The sequence below is a fragment of the Amia ocellicauda genome, chromosome 3 (assembly GCF_036373705.1).
Source record: "Amia ocellicauda isolate fAmiCal2 chromosome 3, fAmiCal2.hap1, whole genome shotgun sequence".
Taxonomy (NCBI): Eukaryota; Metazoa; Chordata; class Actinopteri; order Amiiformes; family Amiidae; genus Amia; species Amia ocellicauda.
This window is the reverse complement of record NC_089852.1, coordinates 56,828,679-56,849,325: the sequence shown is the minus strand read 5'-3', so window position 1 is coordinate 56,849,325 and position 20,647 is coordinate 56,828,679. Positions and strand designations below refer to the sequence as shown.

General features: G+C 39.3%; 2 protein-coding genes across 2 annotated transcripts in view; both read right to left on the bottom strand.

Moving 5' to 3' along the window:
• Positions 1-5,719, bottom strand: part of LOC136747247 (ATP-binding cassette sub-family C member 2) — a 40,760-nt gene extending 35,041 nt beyond the window's left edge. The window contains exons 1-6 of the mRNA XM_066700195.1: positions 5,672-5,719; positions 5,270-5,428; positions 3,770-3,831; positions 2,237-2,366; positions 1,334-1,494; positions 708-885 (exon numbers count right to left, since the gene is read on the bottom strand). Coding sequence (XP_066556292.1) covers positions 708-885; positions 1,334-1,494; positions 2,237-2,366; positions 3,770-3,831; positions 5,270-5,428; positions 5,672-5,719 — 738 coding nt within the window. The remainder of the gene's footprint in view (positions 1-707; positions 886-1,333; positions 1,495-2,236; positions 2,367-3,769; positions 3,832-5,269; positions 5,429-5,671) is intronic.
• Positions 5,720-6,599: 880 nt separating this feature from the next.
• LOC136747007 (splicing regulator RBM11) lies at positions 6,600-16,768 on the bottom strand. Its single transcript, XM_066699961.1, has 5 exons — positions 16,558-16,768; positions 15,336-15,498; positions 14,701-14,779; positions 8,880-8,973; positions 6,600-7,926 (listed from the first exon to the last, which is right to left on the bottom strand). The coding sequence occupies exons 1-5, from the start codon at positions 16,651-16,653 to the stop codon at positions 7,597-7,599; spliced, it is 762 nt and encodes a 253-aa protein (XP_066556058.1). The 5' UTR covers positions 16,654-16,768; the 3' UTR covers positions 6,600-7,596.
• Between the last annotated feature and the right edge of the window lie 3,879 nt (positions 16,769-20,647).

Sequence of the window (20,647 nt, the reverse complement as noted above, 5' to 3'; positions counted from 1 at the left end):
CAGTCATAGTGTTTATGGACTTATGGATGCATTTATTAAACCAGTCCTTCATGTTTTAGAGGGAAACCCAGATCTGCTGTATTTATTGTAAATGGGCATACGATAACTGAATCGTGTTCGCCTTCATACTGATTGTCTCTGTGGATTGTCCCTGCACACCATTCACAAAACGGCAGCCTGAAACACTGTCCAGTAGTTCATAAAATATTAATAAAATCGGCTGCTACAATCCAATTATTATCCTTCAATTTATTTTTAACAAGTCAGGGCACTGTACCGGGGTCCTGTGAAATCCAAGTTTTTAATAAACTCTGATATTAACTGTAAGCAGTTATTGTTTCTGTACATGGATTTCACTCCATGCTGCTAATAAAACTGTAATTTCTTTGTGATCCCACACATCACTTCCGACATAATGTATCTGATGTCTTCCCTGTCTGTCTGCAAGTCCAGCACACATCTCCGCTTCTGAAAGAGAAGTATTTCCTTGGTGGGCGTGATGGACGCTTACGGCCACGTCCGGCAGCAGATAGTTAACCGTCCACAAAACCTGGACGTGTCCGGACGCGTCCAGACACTTAAGCCAGTGGAAACACCCGTTTAAGCATCCGGGGCTGGACGTGGATTTATGGAGGATTATACATGTCTCTTTACCTGGCTAACCCACTAGAACTCTAAGTAAAATAAGATGCCAATAATGTTCACACCTTCTTGTATACTATGCCAGCCACTGCGGTCTTTATCTTGGCTGCAGTCAACATGTTGAATCGCTGGTAAACCTGAAGCACAACGGAGTGAGACGCGGCTGCCATAAGAAGTGCAACTGCGTAGGTGGGTCCGTTCCAATCAAACAGGGGCTGGTTCTCACAGAAGGCAATTATGAGCCTGTAGTTGTAAACAGAATTAAAGGAAGTGTTAAACACTACAATATCGAGTCCCCAGTTGGGAGTCGCACAGATACCTATCTTTCTACAGTTTCATTAAGCAAATACAGAAAAGAGCAGCAGTTGTGTTTTGTCATAGGAGTTGTGTAAAAAGGTATTTCATACAGTCCTTTTGTTTAGCTTTTCTATCCTTAGGATATCCATTATTAATTAGGCCTATGTATTCATTTATTTTTATGAACCTAGAAACATTTGGTTAAATTGAACAGTATTAAATACCAGATTAATATGGCTAATGTATTTTATTTTCCCCACATGTATTTTGTTTTATAACTTTTTAAATTTTATTTAACAAATCTCAGGGCTGTTCTGTACCACAGGTGTTACACATTTGTATGTTGTCCACACGCTTCAAAGTGAATATCATATTTTTTGAGACGAGGACTTACTTGAGTATTTGTGGACTTATAAAAGCCAACACATCTGCCAGCCCTTTCAGGAGGGCAACCTGAATCAGAAGAGTTTGGAAGGTAGACCACAGAGCACGTAACAAAGAAGGCCTATTTGAGTCTGAACTTTCAATAAGAGGTTTCTCTTCATGTCCAGCCTGCTGAAGATTGAGCAATGAAGGAGGGATAAAACATTGTAAAGTGTCAAGGCAACATTTTTAAACTGTGTTGAAAATATTTATAATTACATTAAGTATAAGGATAAAAAAAGAGACATTCATGCATTAACCATTCACCTCAGTTTTGTATTATTTTGCTCTTCTTGACCACAATGAGATATTTTATGGAGTACAGGAAGGAAATTAACCATCAAGAAAATACATTTCAGGGGGTCTAAGTCCTATGAGTGGCCTCCCTTACAGGCAGAAAGTCAGGGGTTGGGTTAACTATACTAAGGGATCCGATGTACAGTGATCTCTCAGGTACAGATCTCTCAGCTGCAGAGGTCAAAGCCTGAGATCCACTATCCAGGGCTCAAAACCTTGTGTTACTTGCGGGGGTGGGGGTTAAAGGGCTCTGTAATAAATACAGATTGATTGAGATGTGTTCTTGGAGCTCTGCTTTAAAAAGCCCAGTTAATACCCAGTAGTGTGTGGATCACTAACCTTGGATCAAATAACACATTTAACAAATCTTGGATCACTATCTTCTGTTTTACTCTTCAGATTTAATAATATTTTCTGTTCTGGCAGTTCTGTTACTTGGGCATGCTATTTTAAAGAAACCACAGTGATATACTGTAATGTTGACAGTAAGTCCTGTAAATGTGGTTGTTTAACTTTAAATTAACTGTAAATTAAAATGTGCTTAAGCAATACAAAACAGCAATGTGACTGAAGTCACCTGATCAGATGAGTGGACATTCATCCAGTGCTTCTCAAAGGCAGGGCACACGGTGTTGGATGAGTTATCATCACATAGTTCAAACAGGTCCTCCCTCTGCAAGGGCCTTTTGTAACCTAAAGCAATAACACTGTAAAGACAAAGAAAAATAAATGGGGGATTATTTTGTAATGTTGTTTTCTTCTGTGATTAATGTTCATCTCATGTCTCTGTGTTTATGACCTTTAAATGACAGCTTTACTGCATTTCACAGAGCATTAAACATGAAATGTATAACCTCTCTGAGATCATAAAAAGTTTCAGGAGTCTCTCGTAAATCAAATAAGGACAGAGAAATCAAAATAACAAATAATTAAATAACAAAACACACTAAGTGAGATGGAGTTTAAAAGTGTATCAATTATCTAAACTTATTCAGAATTATTATGTTTTATACACTACAAATAAAACACACATTGCTATTCTGCTTGCATTTAGTTATAATCTAAAACTGTAAAAATCTCTTCAATGTTATCCCAAAACCCAACAGACGTGACTTTCAATGACTGGCTAATATACTGACTAGTATACTAGTGACGTATGCTCAGTGACTTGATTAAAAAACACAATGCCGTTGAAACTGTCAAATGACTGCATTATACTGGACTGCATTCCTGCCTATAACATTGCTGAAGATTGTTCTGAATTCCCAGGGAGCAGCACCAATCTGGCAGGGCATTGCAAGAGGGATGTGGGTGGCAGTCGGCTGTGGAAAGCACTGTGCTGCTCAGGAATCTAAAGTTTCATGAGTTTAGGTGCTCTGTGACTGGTGTGACAGTTGAGCTGCAGGATCTCTGAGCTCCCAATATGAGAAATACCGGTTTGCTCTGAAAAGATTAACATTGTGCTTTGTGTCCAAAACAAACCAAATCAAACCAACCAAAATAAAGCCTTCTCTCCCTTTTTGACTTCTTCATGGCCCCAGACGTGCAGTTAAGCTGTTGCTGGATCAAAACATAGACAGGCAAACACTGTACACCCAAGCCAAATCAAAATCCAATATCTTTGTACAATCCAAAAGTAAAAGTTCAATATCATGAGTTATTTCCTTTTGTGCAGTGCACTCTCAGCACTCAGCAATGTTAGATTGTGCAGAGATTTGGGTGCCGTCTTTGGAAATTGAATTAAGATTAATAGTTTTATACTTGGAATGTATTTATTCATAATACAAGCATGACTGAAGAATATCTGAGGTTTGTATCACTTTTTCTTCCTACCTCCTTCAGTTCATTGCCACTTCTGACAATCCTAAACTTATATACATTAACAACATTACACATGGCATATCGGAAATACATAACAGCTTAATAGAAATAATCACATCATCATCATCTTCATAATAATAATAAAAAGAGATACATTAAGTATAGATAATGATTTTATGCGTCTATGAATTTCAACAAAATACATAATTAAAATGCTTTAAAGGAGCTTAAATGACTTATGTGTAACTAATTTTAAACTTGGAGAAATAAAGTCAATGGGGTGTCTTACCTGGCGAACCATGAATAAGTTATCCGACTGAAAAAGGAAGCATTCCTCTCTGGGTTTTTGCTCTGTAAAAACAATTTAATACAGGCCTGTATCATATCAGCCTGCCAGAAGCAACACATTCATATTGTAGGGAACTCAAAAAGCACAGCTCAATCAGAAAAACAGTGAGCCTTGAAAGCCCATTCTACAAAATATACATTTGGTTCCGTTTCTTTCAGCATTTATTTGCACATACATATGAAGGTCTAGCTAGCCCAGTACCACGATTCATATTGGGCTTTTATCTTTACAGTTCTGAAATTGTGAAATTTGAAGCAAACTCTCATTAGAGATTCTACTCCTGTGTTTGTCTGAAATTATTATTTTTTTTGCCATTTAATCCTCTTTAATCCTTTATCATTTTTGATCTAATTTTATTATATTTTATTGACTTATACTTGAGGTCTTGACTAAAATCAATGTAAGCTTATTTTTTATTCTGTTGGCATTTTAGAATCTATTAGCAGTTGATGGCTACTATTCCAAGAAACTCACATACTGTACTTTACAATATTTAGATAGACAGAATTTACCTTTAGGAACCCAGAGGCCTTGTAAATTGGTGAAATATATTTTTGAGACATATTGTCACACTGGGTATTGAATGCATTTGGGTGTAAGACAAATATTTTATTTATAAAAATTGATATATGATTGTTTTGAAAATAATAACATGCCTTTGTTTGGGTGAGGTTGGTCTAAAACCACAGTATAGATGCAAACGTGCATATTCTGAGAAAGAGATCATCATCATTTGAGTGCTGAAGAGGTAGTATGGAGCAGAGTCGCAAAGTTTCTGACTTCTGACTCAGCGTAAGCCTGTAGAGCTCTCCACTCATGGTGCATGATTCAATTTTTACACAGGACTTGACATCCATCAGTTTTTTACGCGACTACACATTTATTGTGGCTTGCTGTCAATAGGGATTATTAAGGATGTAGAGTTAGCAGTGCTAACATGTCCAATAGTAGTTGCTTAACAATACAACACAAAACATGTAAAAGGGAGTACTGAGTTATCAACTGCATGCTTTAAACTGACTGACACACACAACCAGCTACAGCAAGATCAAGCCAGCCTGACAGCAGCGACCTTGCGCAGACCTGCTCACAATGTATTCACTGTAACTGATCTTGACGGTTTTTCAGTCAGTCCTTCAATGATGCACTCCTTATTACAATGAGTCTAATATTGGACCAGTCTCCCCAGTCTGAAAACGTGCACCACGTGTTATTTTTTATTCTTTATTTAAAATTGTGTAACGTAATAACTAAATATATACGTATTAGACAACTGTGTTTCAATAGATTTTTAACTCGGTTGGTAAGCAACGTAACGTGTCACTAGACAATACAATACAATGTAACACAACAGATCTGCTCATTCGTCTGTATTTCGTATGATTTGTTCGCACCGCCTTGATTTACAAGTCTCAACAATTCCAGATAAGTTTTGCTCACCTGCTTCCCATGGGACACATCTCTGAACAAAGCCGATAATATCGCCAGCTTGGTGGTGGGGATGAAAAGACAGCAGCAGAGGGTGGTCTTCGTAGGCTTGTCACGTATAGGGTTGCATAAATAACAAACAGCAAATGAGAGTCCGACAGTTTCCTGGTTCTGTGGCGAACAGCAGATTGACAGAGCCGCTGTCCAAGCAGGGCGGTGCGGCGAGGAGGCCGCGTCCAATCAGATAAGGGGGCTGGGGCGTTTAAAAAAAGCCTGCTTTATTAACCTGGTACCTACCAGCAGGTCAGGGAAACACAATGTGTTTGACATTTAAACCTCGATGTCTTCCCTTCCCTTCCCTTCAGTTCAGTTCAGTTCAGTTCAGATGCCACGCCCGAAATATAATTAATTCACGACATACAGCTCTTGGCGCACGTCAGTATTGTTCAGAGAAAGTACCATGCCGGCGTCTTATATCCGATAAAGAATGACGTTTTTTGTAGGTAGGGTGACAGGGTTAGGGGACATGGTTACTTGACCACAGGAAGCGATTTTAATCCACGCACTACGCCTTCGTACAGTTGCACAGTAATTAAAATATTTACAGTACATCCAAATCCCAGCTGTTCACCCATTGCAGGATCAGTACTGTCTGCTACGCATGGCAATTCAGCAATATTCATCTCTACCTATTCAAAATTATAATTTACTTATTAATAATTATCAGTTACTTATTTCAGGTTTTTTACGTTCTTATTGCTTATTTCATTTACCTTTTTTAATGTAATGGTATGGTTCATTTTAAAGTAATGGTTACGTAATAATACTTTTTAAGAATTCAGAAATAAGGAATAAGTCCATTAGGCTTCAGGGAAGTGTTTTCAAATCCCCTCCTATTTAAAAGTTCCCTTGTGACAACTGGATCATCTGAAATATTTGCTAGTGGTATCTCTTCACTTGCAGAAGTACAAAACTTGTAGGACAACACAGACCCACTTGACACTTATGCATTTACATTCATCATATACCACTAAATCGGTTAGAAAAACAGGGTAGCAATGGCAAGCTATTATATTGTGTACCAAGATGATCTTCAAATAAAGGCAAAGTTATTTGTAAAAGAATGAAGATCCAAGTTTAAAATCAGTTTAATAAGCATTTATATCCAGCTCAATATACATGACCATGGGAATCAGATCCTTTTAACAATGGATGCATACGCATCAATGTTAAATATTTAGGATGCCATTCTGCTCCACTGTCATTTTGCATTTAATTATTAACTCTATTACACACAGTATGTTGACCCTATTAAAGATTATAACAATGAAGGACACTCATCTTTTGCTTGAAACAGTGAAGTTTATAGACAGTGGAAAAGCTGAAATAAGAAAAGTTCTACTTGTACAATGAACTACCAAGTGGACTCAGATAAAGACATGTCAACTGTTTTAAGGGCAGCACTCAGAAATCATTTGGCCACCATGCAGAGTTTACACCTGCAACAGTAAGCAGCTAGGACATCTTAAAGTTAAATTATGAGTCCTTTTATAGGCAGTTTAAATTGAACTTTTTCTTGATTCTGAAACACTTTATTACTATAATTTCCAACTCGATGTGTTCTGATCTGACATTTTCCTTTTGATAACCCATGACTTTTATGGCTTACACATTCCAAAAACCAATGTTTGAAAATAATAACAATATAATAATAAAGTAATAATTATTTTAAATAAACCTAAATGGTAACATGTAATATTTAACACCATTTTATGACAACTCTTTCTTAGTCTTTCCATTAAAGTGTGGAAATATTCATGCTCACCACCTCGAAAGAACCCTTTTATAAATATATTCTTGTTCACAAAGAAAAAAACATTTTCATTAGATGTAGGCACCACTTGTTCACTTCACATACTACAGAGAACAGAGTATGCATGCCACTTTAATCCATGAGGAAACAAGTGTTCTCTGACAGGCACCTCCATATACAAAAATGAACACCTGGCCAAGGTTGTGCAAGTTGCAAAAATAATTGACCAGTGTAAGTGCATTGTCATTGTCACAGGGGATAAACTTTAATGTAGGCTATGCCATGTACACATGTGTTCAAGAGCTCATTAAGGTATAGTTTTATTATTTTTGCAAAAGACAATGTGACCTTTGGGACATTTAATCATTTGTTGTTAAAGTATCTGTACTAACTTTCTGAACATTGCTTTGGATCTGTTATAAGAAAACCTAAATAATCTTAAATTCATAGTGCATCGATTAAGGGTTTTCTTCCCCTTAAATGTATAAGGTGCATTCACAAAATGGAATATGTTTCCAAACAATTGTCACATTTTACATTTACTTCTGTGCTTCTTATACACATTTTTGGAATCCCGTCTCTTTTTATACCTTCTTTCCTTACTTTGGTCTCTGCTGCTTTGATTTTCTACTTGACCCTCACTCTCCTGGCTAAGAGCTGTACATTTTGAGTTTACTCCAGTCTGCACTGGTTGTGTGTGTGGCCAACAGGAATAGCTTGAGCCAGCTAGGAAGCCTTGAGCAGACCAGGGCATAGATGTCATGGAGGATTGCTGGGACAAGGCATTAGGAAGATAATACTGTTGCATGGCCATCTGGGAATCCATTGAATACTGTTGTACAGGAAAACCAGATATCTAGAGGGAGAGAGAGAGAAAGATAATCAACATTTTCACTAAACATCCTGAGGACCAACCAGGTTAAACCATTTCTAAGATTAATTTTCCTCTGTTTATTTTGATGAAGTATAAAAACATTAGAGAAAACAGCTTATTGTCTTAAAATTGTTTGTATTGAGTCTGTCGAGAATAACTACATATATTTGTAAATACAACACATTCACATGTATTTCTTCCCTGTAAATATGGCCAACATAAACACTGTAAATGTAATCCTGCAATCCTTTTTGGGTCATCTTGTAGTTTCTCAAGTCACTTTCTAAACCTCAGTTGAATACAGAGGATCTGCATGTAGGTGTAAAAAGACTATTTCTTTTACAGGTTACAGGTGTCTTCTCAAAGTTATCAATGCTTATAAAAGATCTGAGAAATGCTGATTGCTGGAGTGTGAATAAATTACAGAATTGTTTATGTTAAAAAAATATATTCTTATTTGTGACAGACACACTATAGATACTGATACTCAGAATTATTATATATATAAAAAAACGAATGTATATCTGCATTTTGTTTGCTGAATTAACATTGAATATACATTTTTCCAACAATACGAACACAGTTACAGGTAACTTTATGTTGTTGTTGTTACATTAATCCATAAAGAGGTTTTGCTATTTTAACACTGAATTATGTTACTGAACTTGTAGAAGCATGTATTGCACTTATGTTTTGTAAGCCGTCCTGGATTGTCTGCCAATAAATAAATAAATAAAAATAATAACGAATGTCTACCATTTAAACCAACATCAACAATATCAACATAAATATCACTATAAACCAACAATCTTATTGACTAATGTGAAATATTGTGGAGCTGCAGATTTAGGTATTAGATGGGTGTAATGAAACAGCAAATGTTTATTTATTTTTGTATGTATCAGTCTAATCAGGATTTACTTTGAGAAACGTACCATATTTTGAAAGTAGACATACTCTTGAGAGTTGCAGCTGTTGACAGTTAATGTGGAGTTTGGGAATAGAGGAGGCTCCTGGTAATTACCAGTCCTGTAAAAACAAGATACACATACACATATGCACTTTTTATAATTACTCTATATAGTATTAAAAGAAAATGTTTAATGAAATATGTCAGATGCAAGTATCACTTTATGAATGTGGAATATCAATGGCCAGTAGTGGGCACAAAGTTCAATCAATACTTGAAAAATGCATCGAACCTTACGGTCACCTCACCTTTTCTAAAAGTACTTGCTTACTTAGGCTTCACGAAATCAGGCTTAGTAGATCAACACTTAATTACGCCCACCTAAGTAACTCTCTAAACACAGAATCCCTAAAAACAATCAAAGATACATGTTTTTAAATCTTTCAGTTTGGTTCAACATCTGGAAATAACCCAAGGAAATGCTAAAACTAAATCTTGAGTATTAAACATGAGAGTTTTTGGTGAGTTTTTGAATATGGCTCATGGAGTTTTTTTGGGGTCAAAGTTCATGCTTTTATAAATACGCATATTTTGCATACGTGCTCAGTCATTTGCTTGTGGCTGCCATGTTCTTGCACGCAGTCACTTGCTTTTTGCACATTTGATAGATTACAGCATCTATGTAATACATGCACAGTTTCAGGGCACTGGGCTTTATCGTTCTGGAGTAGTAACCGTTTTCATATTTTCACGTGGATTCATGTTAAATCCAACATTATGGCTAAACCGTGTACCCCACAAACTTAATTTTCTGGTTTTCTCTTCAAGGCAGAGGCATACACACATGTGCAGAGTTTCATGTGTGTACTGCATTCCAGTGTGCAGGAAATGTGTAACTTGTCTGAAGCGGCGCATACTTTTTTTTTCATTGGCCCACAGCACCCATGTTTTTCACTGGGGCAACTCGCCTTTAACAACCTTGGTAGTACTCTGTACTAGTGTCATGCATACCAATTTGTGGCACAGTGGGTATAAGTGGCATGGAGTAGAAGGCACCAAAGCTTGAATCAGAAAACGCAGCCTGGCGGACAAAGCATGAGACCGAGCAACTTCTGATGAACAAGCGTAACAGTAGGCCATAAGGTATACATATGTATGAAGTGGCATATGCATGGTCCGTTGGTTTTGGAGAAGAAGATTTTTGTAGCATTTCATAATTTCGCCTCTAATCGCAACATGGCGGTGGCACCATGTGACCGACACGTGTAGTTTTCACTGCATTTGTAGGTTTAAGTTGTGTCTACAACACTTGCGAGTTTCGTGTGTTTTAATGCATGTATGAGCATTAGAAGTTTTGACGGAAGGAAAAAAAATAAAATAAATAATAATAATAATAATAATAATAATAATAATAATAATCCTAACAAAAACTTTGTGCATGGAAGCCTAATAATAATAATAATAATAATAATAATAATAATAATAATAATAATAATAATAATAATTCTGTTCTGGCCCAGCACCAAAACAGCTCTTTCCAAAGTAGTACATGACACAGGCTGTGTTACTAATTTTGTTCTTTAGACCTAAGTGCAGCCTTTAACACTACTGACCATTTAATCTTGATAGACCTGAAGCTCTAGTGGGCTTACCTGATCAGGCTCTCTCTTTGCTCAAATGTTACTCCACAAGTAGATTTCAATATGTGGAGGTTAACAATATCTTCGCATATATTTCTGAAGTAAAATGTGGTGGTCCCATACTCTTATCACTGTGCATGCTCCACCTGGGTGTCATGATATGATTTTCTATTTTCATGCCGACAACACAGAATGTCATCAGCGTGACTATAGAAATGTTCTGTATAGCTGTGTGTCACTAAATGCAAAAAAAAAAGAAACTGCAAATACCACAAAGCAGCATGGAATTATTTATTTATGCAGTTATTTATGGAATTATTTTTATTTATTCAGAGTTTCCTGCAGCTATATATTCAGGCCAAGTGGCTCACCTGGCCAAAAATTGGTGCCACACTGCCAAGCATACGGCAACGCAGGCAGTCGTAATTCTGTGGTCTCCCCTCGAGAAAGCGCTGTGGAACAGGCTTATGAGGGAGAGGCCATCTTGACACGCTGAAGCCCTTCGAGGACTTTTTCGATGTTGTACAATCCTCATGGTCACATCTGGCCTCTGCACCTGCAACTTCCCAACAGGCAGACGTATGTCCACTATGGCAGAGATGAACCAGAAAGGCCTGGAAACCATTCCCCACACAGGAGACTCGGTGGCCAAGTTGGTCCAGGCTTACACAAAGAGCCTCTCTGCCCCAATAAGCAGTGCAGGACCACCGATGTGATGCTCAGGAAGGATTATGCAGCCAACACACAATTAATTGTGATCCTATACATGGGGCACTTGGCCCGGTTGCTGTGGGAGCGCCACTCCACGGAAAAGGCAGAGGAAATGGAGTTGGTGTCGGCCTACATGAACGACCTGCTGCACAAGGGGGGAAAAGCCATGGGAACGTCCCTCACAGCAATGGTCACAGCCAGGCATCACCTCTGGCTCACACAGGCCAAACTCCAGGATACAGAGAAGGCTGTTCTCCTTTTTGCGCCAATCAAACCAGGCCAGACATTCGAGGAGATAGTCAATCTCAGTATTGAGCACTCAGCTAAGGCGAAGGAGACGGTCTCAAAGTATGCTGACCTCCAGCAGTCAAAGAAGCAGACACAGCCGTGCCACTGGCCATATCAACAACTCCCAGGTAGACAATGGCCCAGACCAGTGATACATCCCCCGAGACCACAGCCGGGCGGCGACTCAAAACCTGACTACCACCGGAGGAGCCAGCCACAGGTGAGGGGCAAGAACAAACTCTCAGGTGGAAGCCTAGAGGCAGAAGTGGTACCAGCAAGCCCCCTGCGAAGCCACAGGGAGACCATCCCTGAAGCAGCATGGCCGCCATCTCCACTACCACTACCCCCTCCCAACACATGGACCACTGGATACAAGCCTTGACAAGAATGCAACCAAGACACCAGAAATGAGCGATACGACTAGTGGACAGAAAGGATTCCTGAACAGGGTTCTACTTGAGATACTTCCTAGTGCCAAAGAAAGACAGAGGCTTCAGACCCATCCTCGACCTGAGGGATCTCAACATGTTTCTCAAGAAAATAAACTTCAATCAATCAATCAATCAACCTCACGGATGCCTACTTTTACGTCCCTATCCTCCCAGCACACAGGCAATATCTGTGCTCCGCCTTCCAAGATCAGGCATATGATTTCTGTGTGCTGCCATTCAGCCTCTCTCAGGTGCCCCGCACATTCTTAAAGAACATACGAAAGAGGTCATACTTCACGTGACTACACTGGGTCTATCAGTTCACACAGAGAAGAGCTCTCTCAAGCATGCTCAGACTGTAGTGTTCTTGGGAATGCAGTTGGACTCCATGAACATGCTTGCCTATCTGTCAAAAGACAGGATCTTTGCTTGAATAATGGGAGGTAAATCTCCAACTGGTCCAATTGCAAAAACTGTTGGGACTAATGGCGGTTGCCTCAAATATCCTTCCCCTCGGATTCATGATACTGCGTCCTCTACAACACTGAGTGAACACCCACAGACTTCACTCAGCAAGAGACAGATACTACCGACTGACAGTGACCCCAACATGCAAGAGGGCACTGTCTTGGTGGCAAAATCACAACAAACTCCACCTTGGTTCCCCACTGGGCTACCCTCATAGTAGGGAAGTCATCAACACAGACACCTCCAACACCGGCTGGAGCACAGTCTGGAACGGGATAGGGGTGAAGGGAATGTGGAGTGGCCTCTGGTCTTCTTCCCAAATTTACATACAGGAGTTTCAGGCAGTATTGCTGGCACTGTGTTACTTTCAGCATGTCAGCAAGGGTGACAAACAACAAACGCAGGGATGTCAGATGTGTCAATTCTAACCAATGCAGTTTATTGTGGGGTTTCAGTATGACAAAAATGGAAACAGGATAGAAAGGAAAGAAGTCATGAATTAAGTATAGAATAAAAGACATAAGAATGACTGCAGAGTACAACTATAGCATATAGAGAAGGGATATGAATTGATATATGGAAAAGGAACTTGGTAAAGGTAGAAAAAGTACTTTGAGCCAGCCAGATACTCAATGGATAACCCTGGCAGCCCCTGCTACGCAAGGACTTGCTCAGTCAAGTGGACAGACTCCTGTGGCACACCAACCCAGCACAGCTGCAGCTGTGGCCCCTGAAAGGCTCCAGCTAATGTCAATGAGACTGACAGACAGCGTTGTGGAGGGGATACAGCCGCCCAGAGTCCACTCTACCAGAGCTCAATATACTGTACATATAAGTGGTCAGCCTTCCAGAACTGGTGCCTAGCCAGACATGTGGATCCGGTGTCGTGCCCCATGACAACTACACTGTGCTTCCTGCAGCAACTGCTAGAGTAAGACAAGTCTGCATCTACTCTGTAGGTGTATTTGGCCTCTATCTCAGTGTGCCACGATAAGATTGGCTCTGTTTCCCCAGGAGCTCACTTCCTGGTTATCCAATTCCTGTAGGGGGCGAGACAGCTCAGACCACCATTAAAATACATAATCACAGCATGGAACATGGAACTGGTCCTACTGAGGCATAGCTCCCTTCGAGACCATTTCCACAACGGATCTCCGCTCTTGTTCAAGATTGCCTTCCTCGCCATAAAAAATAGGGGAGATTCACGTCTGTGGATAAAGCCTGTCTGATCTTCTCAGGAGGTCACTCTGAGGACAAACCCAGTCTTCCTACATAAGGTAGTGTCGACATTTCACATCAATCAGCCTATTGTCCTGAAGTCTTTTGACCCCCCTCCACACGTGTCGGATGAGGACCGCAGACTGCACACACTTTGCCCGGTCAGGGTCCTTAAGTGTTATATGGAAAGGCCTGCACACTATCGCAGATCCAACAAGCTTATCGTCTGCTATGGGTCTACCACCAGAGGGCCGACTGGCACACTGGGTGGCGGACGTGATCCAACTCACCTATGAGCCTGCTAGGTTCCCATGCCTTAACACATCTCAGTGCACTCCACAAGGGAACAGGCCATGTCGTGGGCTCTTTTTCATGGCGCCTCACTGGAAGACCTGTGTAATGCCATGACCTGGTCAAGCCAGCAGACCTTTACAAGGTTCTCCTGCCTCAAAATAGTGGACCAGATGCGGCCCACTCTGGGCACTCAGGTACTGCAGGCGGCTTGCCCTCAGGCGCGGTGAGGCTCTGCTTATAATGGGATTGGGGCTTAAATCGGGTGTCAGTACTTGCGACAGCTCTGGTATAGCCTTTCCTTTCGGTAATGGGTGACTTTTGACATGAAAGGGAATGGTAGGTTATTATCATAACCCTGGTTCAATGAAAAAAGACCCATTACACTTGAGGGGTTGCTTAGCCAGACAACCTTCATGTTGAAGAAATGGCAGGCTGCAGCTGTCAGGAGGAGAGTCTCACAAACGCCTCCTCCTGCCAGCAGGGCCTATATTGGGCAGCTTTGGTACATGTTTTCACTGATTGCCACGTCAGAAGGCTCTTCCCATACAGTGATGACTGTCTTTCTTTTTCAGGGAAACAGGGTTATGATAAAAACCTACCATTATCAAACATACATTCTAAACTTTCTATTTAAAATATTTGATACTTGATATCTGCAGAATCAAGATGATTCAAATTGAAGAGAGCAAATAAAGCAGAAATGCATCATCAATATCATAGCCAGGAGTAGAGATCAGGTACACACAGAAGTACTCTGTTTTCAAACTCTGTATTATGCACAAAGCAGAGCACTTACCTAAAAGTATCTGGTAACACTTTACTTGGACTGCTTTCCATGGAAGGGAGAACCATGTCTACATCACTGTGGGAACTCCCTGTGAAAATAAAACAATTAAGATTTGACTCATGACTCATAAGGTTTCTCCACATGATAACAATACGAACAAAAGATACAATAGTGTCTGCATATACAGTAAACTAAGAAAAGACTCTGAATCTGAATTATATAATGCACAATTAATAGTTTACATAGAATAATGCGTTTTGTTTTGACCAAGTCATCAAAGTGTAAGTCGAATCTGAATTTTCTTTGATTATTGAATCAGTAAGCTATTAGCCAACATGGATTTTTTGTTATACTTTTTTATGCAGTCACTAAAATGTAGTTTTCTTTTTATAAACTATATTTTTCATTAGAAAGCAAAAATTGAAGACTGCTTCAAAATTCAAATGAAATGGTCTTCCACATATTCAAACACAACAGAGACAATTTAATTTAATGTGCCATTGGTATCTGGTTGGGTATCCTTTAGTTAAAGTCACAAGTAGCATTTCTGATGCAAAGATTCAGTAATGCTTTAGGATTTCTTAGATGTACCATTGGTGGGGTGGGGGGATTATATGCAATCACTATAATAGAAATCAGCTCACCAAATCTGTACTGAAGTTTAATTGGCCGTCCATATAAGCGGATTCCGTTGAGCAGTGCTATGGCATAGGGCACGGCCTCCCTGTGCTTGTAGCAGACGAAGCCATAGGATTTCTGCTTCCCATCCTTATCTTTTGCAATGGTAACTCTTGTCAAAGGCCCAGCCTGGTGAATACAACATTAAAAGAGTGAATACATAGGATTAAATCCAGATTTTATGAAAACAAATTGAAAATGTGAAGACCTTTGCATCTGCAAATAGAAGCAACTAAGTCCAAGGAAACAGATAAGGTTCTTATTTTTTTTAATTCACTGAGTAACAGAGGATTAGCATGACTGAGTAGCCCTAACAACAACAAATACAATTTTCCATTGGTGCGTTTGTAAAAGAATCACAGGAGGAAGGTGAGACTGGGAACATTATTAACAAGGATGAGGGGGGAGGGGGGTGTTACAAAAACTATAATAAAATACCACCATAAGAATGCCTTTAAATGATTAGCATTTTAACACTCTAAATCTCCAAATATAAAACACATGAGAAACCATTAAAATACCTGGTACATAGTAGCCTAATTAAGATTAGTTTGTTTTCGTTTTGTATTGTATTTTAAAGGTGTTGCTTTTGGGGAAGAGGGGGGCAAAAGCACTGAAAACCATGCAAGCAATACATGTTCTTAATACACATATTTAAAATACAAATATTCCAATTAGTCTAATATAGGTGACCATCAAGTATCCTTCCAAAACCACATGCATATTTAGATTTGATCCAGAGTTTGATCCCCCCGCAGTAACGAGGTGTGGCTGCAGTCTGCTTCAGCACTCAGGGAGCAGACGTGACGCCTGATGCTTCAGTATGGAATCAAGTAGCAAAGCATACTGGCTACTTCTCTGACAAAGCATTGATGTTTGTTTCATTGTATACCCTAGATGTTTTACTTATAGAGCATTTGTATTTTCCTTTGATTTCGATAATTTTTAATCAAACAATGATATATTAAACTGGACTTCACGTACACATGATTCTACGCATCCTTCGACAGAGAAACTGACGTAATGGCTATTTGTTTATTTACAGCAGATCTTCAAAACCAAGGTATTTATACCGATCACGTTTATAATGTCATCCGGAGTCGAGGTATCATTATGTATCGCCAGAGACCCCCCTGCTCCCGCACACAACCTCATCGTAATGTAGTGCACAAACATATGATGCTCTACCTGCAGGAAGAGCTCGAACAGGATCTCCTCTTTTACACAGCTATCTAAATTTCCCACAAACACGGTCTTGTCGGCCTCGTTATGGTTATTGTACATGACTTGACACCTGACAACTATTTGTTTAGATATCAACAAATTCAAACTGTTGAAAAATAAACCAGGCAGGTCTCCCCCTATTCCCGCAGAGATGACAGCCTCATCCTATATTGCCGTAAAATAGACCTTTGGAAATTGCATTGCGACGTTGTATTACACGTCTCAAACACTGGAGGGGGCGATAGCAAACTAAAAGAGTGAATTGCAGGTTTTACACTTTGGCAGTCATCGTCTCATTTGTCAGACTAGCCTTTTCCGTTTTCAGCACACTCCAATATGCTGTGAATATATAATAGTGTAAAGAGGCTGCTTCTGATCTGGACTGGAAAGACCAACATTTAGATTTACTGACTGTCCATTCATCTCAGATCTCTTTGAGACAGGTTTGAGAGGACTGCTGGTCAGTGTTTCTAAGCTGATCAAGAGGGATTTGTGCAAATTAGGCAATAAATGATCTTCCAAGAGAAACAGATTATATATGAACATATTTCAACCTGTTGGAGTAAAAGACCCCAACAGGATTCATTCTTCTGAGGTTGACAATGACTCTGTAGATATACTAGACCTGATTGTAGCACATGACCACAAAGAGAGGTCAGCGGTGGAAAAGGTGTATGCGTGTGCGTGTGTGCGTGCAGGAAAAGGTGTAGGCTTGTGTGTGTGTGCATGCAGGCATGTGTGTGTGCATGTGTGTGCATGTGTGTGTGTGCGTGCGTGTGCGTGCGTATGTGGGAGAGGGGTGTCTCTCAAGGCTGTTTCAGGAATTTCTCGGGGGTTTTCCCAAGACTCCAATTACACATTTGATTTATTTTGTGCTTCATGAAAAGGAAGCAGAGAGATAGGAATTGGAGCTTCACTACTAATTCAGAACCTCTGTCCAGGAGACGCTGCCACCAGTGGATGATGGAGTTCAAAACCTAAACATTGGAGGAGTTAGTGGAGATCTTGTGGTCTTATGTGAAGGCACCTATTTTAAGCATTGGACCCGTATGGAAATATTAATTCAAATAATATATCATTCAATCCATTCTCTGAAGAGGGGCATCCAAACAGCTACACAAGTATTTACAGGTCTCCTGCTAGCCTGCCATAACCGGTCCCTCCCAGGACCCTCCTCCTGAGTCATCATTTACTAATAATACTGAGAGGACAGACAGACAACATAAACACACAGAGTCTTTCAGCATAGTTACAACATGGACTATGCCAAAGCAGTGCACCATTTTCCACGTGAGTAAAATGGTAAAGGTTTTGTTTGTCATGGGGTGGCTTTTGATGTCCTGCCATGGAAAACGTGTAATTCTAGAGGACGACATTGTCTCAGATCACACATCATGAATAGCAGTACAGTGACAGGCAGCAATTTCCATCTTTCTGTTTCTCCTGTATACATTAAACAGATGGCTGACAAAACTGAATCAAAAGGCTTGAGGAAAAAACACACACAATTTGTATTTGAGGTAAATCTTTTAGTTTTGTCATCTACTTTCAAATAGCCCATAAACAACTAATATTTTAACCTAGAGGAGGAACAGCATGTGCAGCAGAGGTCTGATAGAATACTATCATAATGTGATGAAAACATTTAATTAGACTTACTATATTTGTCAGATAATTCTTATAAATAATTAATTACAATATCCTTCTAAAAAGTTAATCACAGACCAACTGCAGCTAACTAATTTCTGCAGGTTTATGTTTAAATACCATAATATCACCTGAGCTGCTCAGAAAGAACAACTTAAAGGAGAACATTGGAGATACAACACTTTTTATTTCCTGTTTACTGTACTGTTGAATTAGTGATCAGGAAAGAGTGTCTCAATATTTTATTTAATCCAGGCCCAAACATTTCCATGTTAAATGATAAGACTTTATTTGTAAAAATGTGGTTTATTTCAGCCTTCCTGATCTGTGACAAAGGGTACGTATTGTGACACCCAGGGAGATGTAGAGTGTGCAAAGGGTGTGGGAGTGAATAGAAACTCACAAGGCAAACACACGTGAGACACAGGATCTGATGTAAATAGAGATTTCTCTGCCCTTTATTCTATACAGAGACCCTTATTGAGACTTTTCATGAAGGGTGCTGCAGTACGTAAGCAATACTTAAAAAAAAAAACCTCCCTAATCTCTTCTTTGTGTCTAAGCTTCTTTAACTGCTCTAGAGAACTCTCTATAACCACGCACCTAGGCTTCCTGCCAGTGGAGAAACACTGACTAAAGAATATCGAACAATAGCTACAAGCAATAATTTGAGGTTAATCAGCCAAGAGCAACTTATTTTAAGATTCTCGTTGTCAGGGTCAATGTCAGTGTTCTCGACCATTCCATACTGTTTAGCTCTTTCTCTATTTTAAAGCATCTTCTGAGCTGTCCTCCTTGTTTTTCCACCACAAGATTTCAGGCAAATTCCTGGAAATGGCTGTTCATTATAAACTGGGTCTACTGCCCTTTGTAGATATTTAGGACTCCACATTTGCAAATCATTATACTACAGCTGAAAGATAGCAGCACTCTGTGACTCGATCCCTCACTGTGTCACTATATTTATCATTAGATCTGACACTTTCATAGTCAACTGTAACTGCATAGTAGCCATTTTGTGGTACTGCCACAAACGCAGACTGCAGACTACAGACTACAGCTCAATTCATTTCGCGTATTATTATTTGGCCTCTGAGGCTGTGTAATTAGGTGGCTTGAGACAGGGTTTATGCAACTGGTACTGAAATCAGAGGAGCAGACGTACATCATGTAAAGATTATGCCCTACACGGGTTTACTGGGGATTCTGGAAATGTTCTTAATTTTTTTGCCAATGCACCTCTGTAATAAGACCAGTATTTTTAGATGCAAATAAACATCAAATTAGGCACAATGTTTGAGTCTGATAAACAAAAATGCCAAGGCACACCTCAGAAAACTAGTGGCAAGCCTTGAATATTTTGTTTTACCAATACAACACCAGAAGGGTTTAATTGTAACATGGTCGACAGGAGGGGAACCAAAGTATTGTATTTAGAGTGGGGGCTCTATTAGTTTTTGTCTGTGTGTGTGGTAAAAGCAAATAAATTATGTGAGAAAAAGATGGCTAGGATTGGGAAAGACAGAAACAGATTTTCATTCTGAAAGACCACAAGCCTGAAAATCCTACAGTATTTTCTTTGGGCAAACAAAGTTAAGGTTGATTTTCCTTCTCGACAGACTGCTTAATTCATATTGAATTTTCAATTTCGACTTTGATTATATACATTCATAATCTTGTTACAATAAAATTATCGACAGCACTACCCTTATGTCAATGTATATATAATATATATATATTTATAATTGTTCTTTTTCTAACCTTATTATACTACATTTTAAAGCCTATATCTTTTACAGTATAAAGCAGTTGGTTAAGTTCTCTCGTGGAAGAAAAACAAATCCCACATCCCCATTGTGTATATATATATACACTACCATTCAAAAGTTTGGGGCCACTTAGAAATGTCCTTGTTTTTGTCCATTAAAATAACACCAAATTGATCAGAAATACAATGTAGACATTGTTAATGTTGTAAATGACTATTGTAGCTGGAAACGGCTGATTTGTAATATCTACACTGGCGTACAGAGGCCCATTATCAGCAACCATCAGTCCTGTGTTCCAATGGCACATTGTGTTTGCTGATCCAAGTTTATCATTTTAAAAGGCTAATTGATCATTAGAAAACCCTTTTGCAATTATGTTAGCACAGCTGACAACTGTTGTGCTGATTAAAGAAGCAATAAAACTGGCCTTCTTTAGACTAGTTGAGTATCTGGAGCATCAGCAATTGTGGTTTCGATTACAGGCTCAAAATGGCCGAAAAACAAAGAACTTTCTTCTGAAACTCATCAGTCTATTCTTGTTTTGAGAAATGAAGGCTATTCCATGTGAGAAATTGCCAAGAAACTGAAGGTCTCGTACAACGCTGTGTACTACTCCCTTCACAGAACAGCACAAACTG